Genomic DNA, 13,898 nt, shown 5'->3' on the forward strand with positions numbered 1-13,898 from the left:
TGGATCAAAGTTCCAGCAATTAGTTCTATTTTAAATTTTTTAAGGAACCTCCATACTGTTTTCCATAGTTCCTCACCAGTTTACATTCCCACCAGCAGTGCACGAGGGTTCCCTTTTCTCCACATTCTCTCCACCTCCTGTTATTCATTGTCCTTCTGATAATAGCTGTTCTAACAGGTGTGATATTAGATATTTGAGAGCTGATGTCATTGCGGTTTTGACTTACATTTTCCTAACAATTAGTGATGTTGAGTACCTTTTCATATACCTGTTGGGCATTTGTATGTCTTCTTTGGAAAAATGTCTGCTCATTTAAGAAATCAGATTGCTTGTTTTACATGTGAGCTCTTAACTTGGAGTTTGGTGTGAATTTGATATCTTTCACTTTTATCAGGCATATGTTTATAACCCAACTGGATAAGATTTAATTATCAGTAACATTTTATTAAATGTGTTTAGTAAACCCACGATAGATCATGGCACTTTAGAGCAAAATTCCAAGCTCATATTTTCATTTTACTGTTAAGAAAGAGAGGTCCAAGTATGGATCTGAAACGCCTTCCCAGGCAATCAGAGTAAAACTGGACACTCCTAACACTGGTTCCATGTCATATATTAAACCCGCAGGTGGATAAAATGGCCAGTCTTCACAACATCCACGTGCGAACCGGCTGCTTCTGTAACACTGGGGCCTGCCAGAGGCACCTGGGGATAAGTGATGAGATGATCAAGAAGCATCTTCAGGTTGGTACTAGACCGTGTGGTCCAAACGCTGGCCAGCAAGCCCCAATGGCGGTGCCTCTAACTTCATTAGAGGCTGGTCGTGTGTCTGGGGTCGGGGCTGGATCTGCGAGCTCATTTCTCTGAGCCCACCCTGTGAATGTGTAAAGAAAAAGGGGTCAACAAAAATAGAAAACACTTCAAGATAGTACCTCTCTGGCAGTCATTTTTTAGTTTGAGGGCAACCATTTAGAGGCAGAAAAGGGTTGTGTTTTTTTTTTTTCCAGAAGAGGGCTTTTAACAGGGGGCAAGCAAATGTGAAAATGTGCTCGTACATGCAGAGGGCCCTTAGCTAGTTCAGTCCTGCCAGAGTGAAATCTCCAAGCAGGAGGTAGCTCATGTCTGGGTTGGGTGAGGAGAGGAACTCTTCTACGGGGTATTCTGCATTTCTCGGGTCCCCTCTCTTCCTGCCGCTCCTCTGGGCTGAGGTTTGTCACTTCAAGGTACGGCCTGTTTTGAACCATTTCATAAGAATGGTTTGAGTGGCAAAGAGCCCTTATTTATATCAGAATAGTTTCTAACTTAAGTTTCTTTTGGTTGCCACTAAATATTGAATATATTAAATCCCAACCAACTGTGAACAATGTTTTATTGAAAAAGGAGGGGGGATTTCCCTGGTGGTCCAGTGGTAAAGAATCCACCTTACAATGCAGGGGACACAGGTTCGATCCCTTGTCAGGAAACTAAGATCCCACGTGCTGCAGGGCAACTAAACCCACACGCCACAACTACTGAGCTTGCGCGCCTCAACTAGAGCCCACGTGCTGCAAACTACAGAGCCCATACGCTCTGGAGCCCACACGCAACAACTAGAGAGAGAAAACCCGCACGCCACAACTAGAGAGAAGCCCACGTGCCACAATGAAAGATCCCGCATGCCTCAATGAAGATCCTGCGTGCCACAACTAAGACCTGATGCAGCCAAAAAAAAAAAAAAAAAGATAAATCTTTAAAAAAAAAGAGAGAGAAGGGGTAATTCCCTGGCAGTCCAGTGGTTAAGACTCGGTGCTTCCACTACACAGGGCGTGGGTTTGACGCCTGGTCGGGGAACTAAGATCCCTCACACAACATGGTGTGGTTAAAAAATAATAATAATAAAATAAAATAAATAGAAAGAGAGAGAAGGAGTCTCAGAACACAAACGAATGCAGTTCCAGATGTAATATTGATCGTGTGGAATGCCGTGGCCTCATCTCCTTGGGTGACTGACTTGGGTTCAGCTCTGGGGGAGGTAGGCAGCTGGAGCAACGCCCAACACCAGGCTGCCAGGCTTGGAGAGGCTTGGGGACGTTTTGCCTTTCTTTCACCACCTCCCGACCAGGCACTCATGCTGCCTTTGGCTTTCGTCCTGGCCTTGGGCGGGTTATTCATAGGGGCAGCACCTCTGTCTTGCCCTCTTGTCAAAGGGCAGCTGTCAGGGATGCAGACCTCCCTTTGGTTCTGAGAGAGGCTAAAAGGCATGGCCAGCAGGTGCTCCTCTCACTTAAGCCCTAGGTAGACCAAGGAGCTGACCCATCTGTGCTTCTGAAACTTTGGTCTGTCTTTTGATACCTCTGTGGGTGGGCACTGTGTGCGTGTTTCTGGTAAGTGCTTTCCATGAATGATTTCTTTTAAACTTTAAAAAAAAACAATTATTTATTTATTTATTTTTATTGAAGTATAGTTGATTTACAATGTTGTGTCTTTTAAACTTTTTAGTGGCCCCCTGAGATTGCTATAGATCCCAATTCACAGTTGAGCAAAGAGTGACGTCCAGAGAGTGAGTCCCTGTGCTTCTGGAACTATGCCTCAGGCACACGACTCCTATTAGTGTTGCAGTTCTTTTTTCCTGGGTTAATTTTATCTTATAAAATTAACAAAACTTGTTTTACCAAATGGTTTCCACTTTATCCATGAGGAATGAGTCACTCTGGCTGACTTATTTCTTTATTCTAGGCTGGTCATGTCTGCGGTGATGATGTGGACCTCATAGATGGGCAGCCCACGGGATCTGTGAGGATTTCGTTTGGATACATGTCTACGCTTGAGGATGCCCAGGCCTTTCTCAGGTTCATCATAGCAACCCGACTGCGCCCGTCTCATGGCCAGCCTCTCCCTCTGGCCACTCCTGGGGAGGCTGGAGCCCTGCCAGCAGAGAGCAAGGCTCAGAACGCCGTGCCTGCCACCAGGGCCAGACGTAGTCCCTCACCTCAGGAAGATGCTTCCCCAGACTCCAGGGTTTGGGACAACTCACCCACCACTGTGGATGCTGTGAGTTTGCGCCCACCTCTGCTGGAGACCACCAGGACCCAGCAGACCCCTTCAGAGAAAGCTGCAGGCATCCCGGATGGGGGCCTTGGGTCACACATCGTCACCAACCTTTTCCTCTACCCAATCAAATCCTGTGCCGCATTTGAGGTAAGGGTTTTAGTGGCAGCTAAAGAGATTGCTTCTTTTTTGTTTACTTTATAATGTTGTTTGATAAAGCAAAGAAGAAAGTTCAGGAAGTGAAGGAAAGCATGCAGAAAATCAAAATCATAGTAGCCACTCTCATTCTGCCTTTCTTGGTTTGGGCTGACTTTTGACCACGGCTCTGCTTATGGGGACCCCTGAGAGGATCCTGTTTCTGGGTGTGACCACCTAGTTACTGTTGATAGTTAAGGATGTAACTTTCACTGAATACGTGTGTGCTGGCTCCCTGCTGACGCATCGTACGTGCTTTGTTTCATTTGATCCTCAAAACAATAATATGAGGTGCTGGGTAATATCATCCCCATTTTATAGATATGGAGCCTGGGGGCTATTGAGGTTAAGCACTTTGCCCAGGTCATGACCCCCTAAAAAATGACAGAGCAAGGATTTGAATCCAGGTCTGCTGACTCCTTGGGTCCCTGCTCTCATGCGTCTGTTCCGCTCAGCTCTCCCCGTGGAGGTGAACTACATAATGTCTGTAAACATGCTGGCCTGGTAGTCACCGGAGCTGGGAGCTGGAGACCAAGTCCCAGGGACACACATAGATCATAGAAAGACAGCCTCATAGAAAGTTCCCAGCCTCCTGAGCCTCTGGGATGACAGGCTCCCTGGCTCCTGGTCGGACATACCATGGTCAAGGCTGTTTGTCACCTGCATTTCGGGCTGGTCACACAGGAGCCTGTCCTCCAATCTGAGACCATAAATAAGCAAGTTCACCTCCACTCCTGAATGGAGGCAGGTGAGGAGTGTCAGGACTCTATTTTCACAGATGAGTCATGTCCCATAGAAGAGCCGCATTGCACAGATAGCGTAGCAGGAATTAGTGTTCCATTTTACAGACGAGGACACTGAAACTCAGTAGGTTTCCTTTTTTGCTAAAGGTCTTCTATCCATCTGCTCTTTCAGAAACTATACACTGAACACCTGCTACCTGCTGGGCCCTGGGCCTGCACTTGCTGTGCAGTGATGAGCAAAATGGAAATGGTTCCTTCTCTCAGGGTGTGCAGTATCTCAGAAGGGAAACAGACACTTTATGACACACACACACATATCTATGTATCTATCTATCTGTCATCTATCCATCCATCTCCATCATCTATCCATAGGCCATGATTTCGTACTAATACCTCCAATTCCAATCCAACACCACATAGTTTATTTAGCCGTCCCCCTTTCTGCACTTGTAAATCCTGTGAGAAACCTGGCTCCCACTGTCCTCACTGAATACTTATTTGCCCAACTCCTTCCATAACCCAAAGCCCAGCTGCACCAGCTGAAAGCTCACCCCTCACATGCCAACACAGACACACTGGCTGAAAACTTGGCCCAGACAAAGAAGAAGAAGGAAGGAGGAAGCCAGTAAGTGATAGACATGTTCCAACAGATGGGTGTGAAGAACCGTGAAGGGTCTGAGAAACAGCCTGCAACAGTTCCATGGATGCTGACAGAAGACATGAGATTCCTGGGTCAGAGATAAAGGACTTAACTCACCACCCAGCACGCAGCATGAGCTTCATGGTGTGTTGTTCTCTTTGTTCCCCAGGTCCCAAGACAGGGTCCAGAGGGGCCCAGGTGGATGCTGTGCTCATGTTCAGGAACCTCTAACTCAGGAAACCTGACTCTTTCATAACAGGATGCCAGCCAACCTGTGTAGTCTTCGATCAGGGAGAAGCCATTACCTTTATAATATTGGACTGTGAACAAACCTGCCCTCTGCTCCAGAGGGTTGTAGAGCTGTTCACTATACAAGCATCCTTGAAAAGGTAGTCTGGAACAAAAGGGTGCTTCTGCCTGTTAAAACAAGCATGCAGAAATGAGAAATCCATGGAGAAATGCCTCCCAATAATAGACTGTCTTCTCAAAAGTTATTTGTAATTCAAAACATGTTCTCCTATAGAAATAATGATTTAATGGTGGTTTCTGGACCTAGCTACAATTATGTAGACTATAGTATTGCTGAACTTGAGTGCTGTACTAGCAGAAGCAGCCATAGTCTATGGGGAGAGGTCTGATACACAAGACAAGTGAAGGGCAGAGGTAAAGGGATTAACAGCTGTGGATCATCTGATATATTTCAGTTGCTTTACATTTTATACTTTGTTTTAGTTTTCACTTAGTCCTATGAGAAATGAGAATAATGTCCAATTTACACATGACAAAGCCAAGGTTCAGGAAGGTTAGTTGTCCAAAACTAATAACTAGCTGAGGTGAGATTTAAGCCCAGGTTTGTCAGTCCTCAAAGTACCCTCCCCACTCCCACCCCACTGCACCACATTTCTGCGTCTTGGATACAGGGCTTACCTTGCTTGAGGTTCAGTTTACCTTGACACTGTTTCTTCTTGAGTTCTGCACCCTCCCCCTGGGGCCCGCAGCTCCTCTCCTTCACTTTCCCTGATGCCTCAGTATTCCCTCAGGTCCCTCCCAGCAGGACCCACCCCAAAGTGCCCCTAGATTAAAAATTGCTTTCCTTTCTTCATTACCCCCAATTGAAGTTTTCAGATTCCTTTGAGAAGTTGATTTGAGTGCTCAGAGGAAAATGACGGGATGAAATTGATTCACAATTAGTGCGCGAATGTTGGTCTCTTAATCGTAATACTATTTCAAAAGCATTGCTTGACCTACACCCTTCTTTAACAGACAGCTGGCTCCAGAAGGGCCCTCATGCATGGAACTACTGCACCTGCCGCGCTGTAAGCAACTTGTGTAACTTGTGGACAAAACTCCTGCAAAGACCTGGTCCCATGTTATTGAGATTTCATTAGTTTTCCCCTAATGTTCTTTCTCTGTTCCAGATCCCATCCAGGACACCACATGACATTTAGTTCTTGTGTCTCCTTAGGCTCCTCTGGGCTGCACCAGTCTCTCAGACTTTCCTTGTTTTTATAACCTTGATAGTTTTGAGGAGTATCCGTCAGGTATTTTTTAGAATATCCATCAGTTTGGGTTTGTCTGATGTCTTTCTGAGGATTAGACTGGGGTTATGGTTTGTTTTGGAAGTAGGACCACAGAAGTAAAGGGCTATTCTCATCATATCATATTAGGGTACTGTCAGCATGACTTACCACTATTGATGTTAACCTGGATCACCTGGTATTTGCCAGGTTTCTTTGTTGTAAAATTTCCCCTCCACTCTGTTCCCATACTGTTCTCTTTGGAAGCAAGTCACTAAGTGTAGCCCACACTTAAGGGGTAAGGAGTTTTATGCTCCACCTTCTTGAGGAGGGAACACCTACATCAATTATTTGGGATTCTTCTGTATGAGGGATTTGACTTTTTCTATTTATTTATTTATTTATTTATTTGGACTCATGGGTATTTATTTTATACTTTGGGTTATAATTCAGTACTACATTATTATTATTATTACTATTCAATATTTTCCAGTTTTGGCCATTGGGCATGCTTTCATGACTCCTGCGTCCCTTTGACATACCCCCATCAGTTTGTTTTTTGAGCACTTCCTTACTTTTCTAGCACTACAGGGTGCTCTTGGCTCATCTTGTATATTCCCTGACCCAGCCCTAGAATAGACCATTTCTCCAAGGAGTCCTGGTTCTTTTTATTGGAGAATGGTATTAAATGCAAGATCTGGGCACTGGGCATAATTTGTATTTTAATTTTGTAGAAATATGAAGAATTGAGGAAAACTTACACACTTAAAGTGGATCAACTCAGGGACCATTCCAGTGTAGCCACAATTTGTACAATAAGTCTGTAGTACCAGGATATGCCTGTTCAGGCATCCACCACTGTGGAAGGACGCACAGAAAGCAGGTGCAGTGGAGGCCTGTGGGGAGGGGAGTGGGACACAGGCTGGGGCGGAGACCTACTTTTCAAGTACACTCTTGTGCTCCCAGAATGTTGTACTGTGCACGCGCATTACCTACTTAAAAAGCAGGTTGAAGTGGAGAAGGGTGCAAACTGGATCTGGAGGGTGAATGGAAGGTATCTCAATCCCAAAGTCTCCTTTGCATTGTCTTCTTTGTTTTACTTCCTTCTCTTCATCCCTTTTTTCCTTCAAGAGTCTGTGCTGAATTTCTGAAGTCCTCTGCTTTTGTCCAGCTGCTGTGCAATAAACGCGAAGATGATTTTTGAGGAGCACTGGCTTAAAATACATTGACCTTTTTGTTCAGGTGACCAGGTGGCCTCTAGGAAATCAAGGGCTGCTGTATGACCGGAGCTGGATGGTTGTGAATCACAACGGTATTTGCCTGAGTCAGAAGCAGGAACCCCGGCTCTGCCTGATCCAGCCCTTCATTGACCTGCAGCAAAGGATCATGGTCATCAAAGCCCAAGGTCTGAAAACTGGGTTCATTTTTACAAAGCAGCTGTCAAGAGTAGCTTTTCTTCTCATAGGAAAGTAAAGTCATGTCTTTTCCTTTACCAAATATTAAAATAATCCAGAAGGAAGTGAAATGATGTCTAGAGGAGACAACGGAAAGTTTGTTCCTTTTGTGTTTTTGGGATTTCTTTGGGGGCAGATTTTTGGGAAGAGGTAAAGATCTGACAGTCCAATCAGAAAGTAAAGAGATATAGATATTGAAATTATATGTTGTCCTTTTACTTACATTCCTTTTAATTCCTTCACTCATCATATGTTCTGCAAGCTTTGATTCTTCCTTGTGGAGTTTTTTTTTTTTTTTGGCGGCGCGGCTTGCGGGGTCTTAGTTCCCAGACCAGGATCGAACCTGGGTCCTCAGCAATGAAAGCGTGGAGTCCTAACCACTGCACTGCCAGGGAATTCCCCCTTGTGGATTTTTATTAGGAACTAACACATATAAATTCATAGGCCAGCTCTGTCCAGTGGACCCTTATGTGATGATGGAAATGTTCAACATCTACATTGTCCAGTTTGGTAGCCACCAATCAGATGTGGCTACTGAGTGCATGAAATGTGACTAGCAGGACACTGGAACTACATTTTAATTTTATGTGAGTCTAATTAATTTAAATTACCATATGTGGCTAGTGGCTACAGTGTTGGACAGCACAAGTATAGAGAATACTATAATACGTACTTAGAGCATCCACTTTTAACAAACCTTCACATTTGGCCACATTTGCTTCAATTTCTCCTCCTCCTCTCCCTACTCCTCCCCACTTCTCTTACCTCCTACTACCCCCCTCCTTTCTCCCTTCTCCGCTACCTCTTCCTCCTCCTCCTTCTTTTAAGACATAAAAACATTACAGATATAGCTGAAATTCCCTAGGTACTTCTCCTTGGTCTCATTCCTTCTCCTTCCACACTCCACCTACCATTTATAGAATATTCCAATTTCCCTCCTAACTTAGAGCTGTACTTTTGTGATATATCCCATTTCCATATATTCAATGATTATGTTTCTTGGCTGTAGGTGTTCTATTCTGTTCCAGTGGTTTATTTTTTCTTGAACCAATAAGCCAATGTTAATAACTATAGAATGAATTTTGATATCTGGTAGTGCATGTCCTTCTACCTCATGCTTCCAGATTGTCTTGGCTATTCTTGGCCTTTTGTTCCCTCTATGAATTTTAACACATGCACAGATTTGTGTAGTCACTCCCATCATCAAGGTACAAAACAGTTCCATCACCCCAGAAAACTCCCTCATGCTATCCCTTTATAGTCTCTCTTCTCCCCACCCTTAACACCTGGCAATCAGAGATCTGTTCTCTATCACTATAGTTTTATTTTTTTGAGAATGTTATATAAATAGAATATACAATATGTGACCTTCTGACATTGGCTTCTTTCACTCGGCATGATGCCTTTAAGTCCCATCTAAGTTACTGCATGAATCGGTAGTTTATTCTTTTTTTTATTGTTGAGTAGTATTCCATTGTATGGCTATACTAGGGTGTGTTCATCCATTCATCTGTTAAAGGACATTTGGATTGTTTCCAGTTTTGAGCAATTATGAATAGAGCTGCTCTAAACATTCATGTGCAGGTTTTTGGTTGATCACAAGTTTTCATTTCTCTAGAATAAATACTAGGCGTTGATTGCTGAGTCATATGGTAAGGATATGTTTACCTTTAAAAGAAACTGCCAAACCATTTTCTAGAATGACTGTATCTTTTTTCTTTCCCACCAGCAATGTATGAGAGTTCCAGTTGTTCCACATTCTGTCAGCTTTTGGTATTGTCAGTATTTTTTGTTTTATTTATTTTAATAGGTGTGTAATGTCATCTCATCATGATTTTTTTTTTTTTTTTTGGCCATACCATGTGGCTCGCGGGATCTCAGTTCCTTGACCAGGGATTGAACCCAGGCCACAACAGTCAAAGCCTGGAATCCTAACCACTAGGCCACCAGGGAACTCCCATCTCGTCATGATTTTAATTTTCATTTCCCTACTGGCTAATGATATTAAGCATCTTTTTATGTCCTTACTTGTTCTCTTTATATTCATTTTGACCCATGGATTACAGAAGTGTGTTAATTTCTATATATTTGGAGATGTTTCTGTTTTCATTCTGCTATTGATTTTCAGTTTAATTCCATTAAACTCTCCAAAAGAGAGAACATACTTTATAGATTTTAAATTCATTAAAGTTTGTTAAGGTTTGGTTTATGACCAAGGATATGATTTATTGCCGTGAGTGTTCCATATACACTTGAAAAGAATGTGTATCCTGTTTTTGGGTGGAGTGTTCTATAGATGTCAGTTCTATACCAGTTGGTTGATGGTATTGCTGTTTTTCTCTATACTTGCTGAATTTTTATGTACTCGCTACCAGTTCTGTTGATTACTGAAAGAAGTGTGTTGAAGTCCCCAACTGTAATTGTGGATTTGTCTATTTTTCCCTTAGTTCTCTTAGTTTTTGCTTCACTTAGTATTATTATGTCTCCTTGGTGAATTGTTCCCTAAGTAATGCTCCTCTTTATACATGGTCATTTTCTTTGTTCCAAAGTATGAAGTGTGAAATTCTTTGTCTGATATGAGTATAGCCATTCAGCTCTCTTTTGGTTAGTGTTTGCATGGTGTATCATTTTCCACCTTTTTATTTATTTCTTCTAGCTTTATCGATATTTATGTAACATCCCATAAAATGTATTCATTTAAAGTGTACCATTCAATGATATTTTTGGTATATTCACAAGGTTGTACAACCATCACCACAATCAATTTTAGAACATTTTCATCACCCTCAAAGAGAAACCCCATACATATTAGCAGTCACTCCCCATTCCCAACCTTATCCCCGGCTTCTGGCAACCACTAATCTACTATCTGTTTCTATGGAGTTGCCTATTCTGGATGTTTCATATAAATGGAAACAATATATGACTGGCTTCTTTCACTTAGTGTAATGTTTTTAAGGGTCATCCATATTGTTGAATAATATTCCATTGTATAGATATACCATATTTTTTTTATCCATTCATCAGTTGATGTATATTTGGATTGTTTCCATTTGTGGTTATTATGAATAACGTTGCTGTGAACATTTATGTATAAATTTTTGTGTGGACATATGTTTTCAATTCTGTTGGATATATACCTAGGAGTGGAATTGCTGGGTCATATGGTAACTCTGTGTTTAGCAATTCCAAAGTGACTCCATCACCATTTTACATTCCCACCAGCAACATATGAAGCTTCCAGTTTCTCCACATCTTCCCCAACACTTGTTATTTTCTGTTGTTGTTGTTTTTTTTAATAGCCATCCTAATGGGTGTGTAGCAGTACCTCACATGGTTTTGATTTGCATTTCCCTAATGACTAATGATATTGACTATCTTTTCATGTGTTTATTGTCCATGTGTATATTTTCTTCAGAAAAATATCTATTTAAATTCTTTGCTTACTTATTTTTTAATTATTGAGTTGTAAGAATTCTTTATATATTTGAATATGTCACTTTTTAGATCAGATTTGCAAATATTTTCTCCCATTGTGTAGACTTCCTTTTCATTTTCTTTATGGCTCCATTTTACATTTAATCTGCCTATATCATATTTGAAGTGAGTTTCTTGTATCCAGCATACAGTTGGCTCATGCTTTTTATCCATTCTGACATTCTCTATTATTTTCATTGGTGTGTCCTACTGGATTTTGATTGCAAAATTACATATTTTGTAAGCATATTTTGATTGCAATATCATAAATTAATTTCAGGAGAATTTATATCATATAATATTGAGTCCTCTATATATAAATAGTATCTCTCTCCATGAAGATTTCTTTACTCCAAAATTTTAATAGTATTTTCCAGAAAATTTTTGCACATTTTTTGTTATATAATTGTTTATTTGAGTATTTTGAGCACTATCTTTTTTTTCTATTAAATGTTTTAATTGGTTATTTTTGTAGTTTAGAAACACTATTGACTTTCATATATCAGTGTTTTACCCAGTACTTTTTCTGAATTCCTGTTAGTTTTATTAGTTGGTCTGAAGATTTTCTCGCATGTTCTATATAAATAGGCATATCATCTTCTAATAATGACAGTTTCATATCTTCCTTTTCAATTTTTATCCACTCCTTCTTTTTTCTCTTTTCTTATTGCATAGAGCAGTGATGGAAAATATCCTTTTTTTATTACTGACTTGAATAAAATGCTTCTAAAGTTTCAAAAATAAGAGTTGTATTTACTGTACATTTTTAATAGATTTGTTTTACCAGGCTAAAGTAGTTTTTTTTAATTTAGCCAAAAGTTTTATCATGACTAATAGTTCTTACTAAATGCTCTTTCTGCATCTGTTGGTTATATTTTTTCCCTATAGTCTATTAGTGTGATGTCTTAACATTAGTAGATTGTCTAGTACGGAACTATCCTTGCATTCTTGGAGAAAAGAAAAACACTATTTGGCAATGATTTTTTGATACATTAATGGATTTAGTTTGCTAAAATTTTATTGGTATTTTTGTACCTATTCTTATTAGTGAGATTGAGAAGTTATCTTCTTTAAAAAAATTTTTTTTTATTGAAGTATAGTTGATTTACAATGTTGTTAGTTTCTGGTATAAGCAAAATGATTCAGTTATAAATATATATATATATATAGTATAGTATATATGTATAGTATATATATATATACTTTTTCAGATTCTTTTCCATTATAGTTTGTTACAAGATACTGAATATAGTTCCCTATGCTATGCAGTAGGACCTTGTTGTTTATGTATTTTATATATAATTGTTTGTATCTACTAATCTCAAACTCCTAATTTATCCCCCCCTTTAACCATAAGTTTGTTTTCTATGTCTGTGAGTCTGTTTCTGTTTTGTAAATAAGTTCATTTGTATCATTATTTAGATTCCACACATAAGTGATATTGTATGATATTTGTCTTTCTCTGTCTGACTTACTTCACTTAGTATGATAATCTCTAGGCCCATCCATGTTGCTGCAAATAGCATTATATCATTCTTTTTTTATGGCTGAGTAATATTGCATTGCATATATATACACCACATCTTCTTTATCCACTCATCTGTTGATGAACATTTAGGTTGCTTCCATGTCTTGGCTATTGTAAATAGTGCTGCAGTGAACGTTGGGGTGCATGTATCTTTTTGAATTATTGTTTTTTCTGGATATATTCCCAGGAGTGGGATTGCTGGATCATATGGTAATTCTATTTTTAGTTTTTTAAGGAACCTCCATAGTGGCTGCGCCAGTTTACATTCCCATCAACAGTGTAGGAGGTTTCCCTTTCCTCCACACCCTCTCCAGCATTTGTTATTTATAGATTTTTAAGTGATGGCCATTCTGACTGGTGTGAGGTGGTACCTCATTGTAGTTTTGATTTGCAATTCTCTAATAATTAATTGCTGTTGAGCATCTTTTCATGCACCTATTGCTGATCTGTGTGTCTTCTCTAGAGAAATGTCTATTTAGGTCTTCTGCCCATTTTTTGACTGAGTTGTTTGCTTTTTTGTTATTGAGCTATATGAGCTGTTTGTATACTTTGGAAATGAAACCCTGTTGGTCACATCATTTGCAAATATTTTCTCCCAGTCTGTAGGTAGTTGTTTCATTTTGTTTATGGTTTCCTTTGCTGTGCAAAAGCTTGTAAGTTTGATTAGGTCCCATTTGTTTATTTTTGCTTTTATTTATATTGCCTTGGGAGACTGACTTATGAAAACATTGGTATGATTTATGTCAGAGAATGTTTTGCCTATGTTCTCTTCTAGGAGTTTTATGGTGTCATGTCTTATGCTTAAGTCTTTAAGCCATTTTGAGTTTATTTTTGTGTATGGTGTGAGGGTGTGTTCTAACATCATTAATTTACATGTGGCTGTCCAGCTTTCCCAACACCATTTGCTGAAGAGACTGTTTTTCTCCATTGTATATTCTTGCCTCCTTTGTTGAAGTTTAATTGACCGTAGGTGTGTGGGTTTACTTCTGGGCTCTTTATTCTGTTCCATTGATCCATATGTCTGTTTTGGTGTCAATGCCATGCTGTTTTGATTACTGTAGCTTTGTAGTATTGTCTGAAGTCTGGGAGGGTTATGTCTCCAGCTTTGTTCTTTTTTTAAAAAAATCAATCAATTAATTAATTAATTAATTTATTTATTTATTTTTGGCTGTGTTGGGTCTTTGTTGCTGTGCACAGGCTTTTCTCTAGTCGTAGCGAGCAGGGGCTACTCTTTGTTGCAGTGTGTGGGCCTCTCATTGCGGTGGCTTCTCTTGTTGTGGAGCACGGGCTCTAGGTGTGTGGGATTCAGTAGTTGTG

General features: G+C 40.2%; 1 protein-coding gene across 1 annotated transcript in view; it reads left to right on the forward strand.

Moving 5' to 3' along the window:
* The window catches only part of MOCOS (molybdenum cofactor sulfurase), a 55,182-nt gene that overhangs the window by 20,403 nt on the left and 20,881 nt on the right, over nt 1-13,898 (forward strand). Inside the window, exons 7-9 of the mRNA XM_059894112.1 lie at nt 628-744; nt 2,716-3,177; nt 7,365-7,527. Coding sequence (XP_059750095.1) covers nt 628-744; nt 2,716-3,177; nt 7,365-7,527 — 742 coding nt within the window. The remainder of the gene's footprint in view (nt 1-627; nt 745-2,715; nt 3,178-7,364; nt 7,528-13,898) is intronic.

The sequence above is a fragment of the Balaenoptera ricei genome, chromosome 14, assembly GCF_028023285.1.
Source record: "Balaenoptera ricei isolate mBalRic1 chromosome 14, mBalRic1.hap2, whole genome shotgun sequence".
Classification (NCBI taxonomy): Eukaryota; Metazoa; Chordata; class Mammalia; order Artiodactyla; family Balaenopteridae; genus Balaenoptera; species Balaenoptera ricei.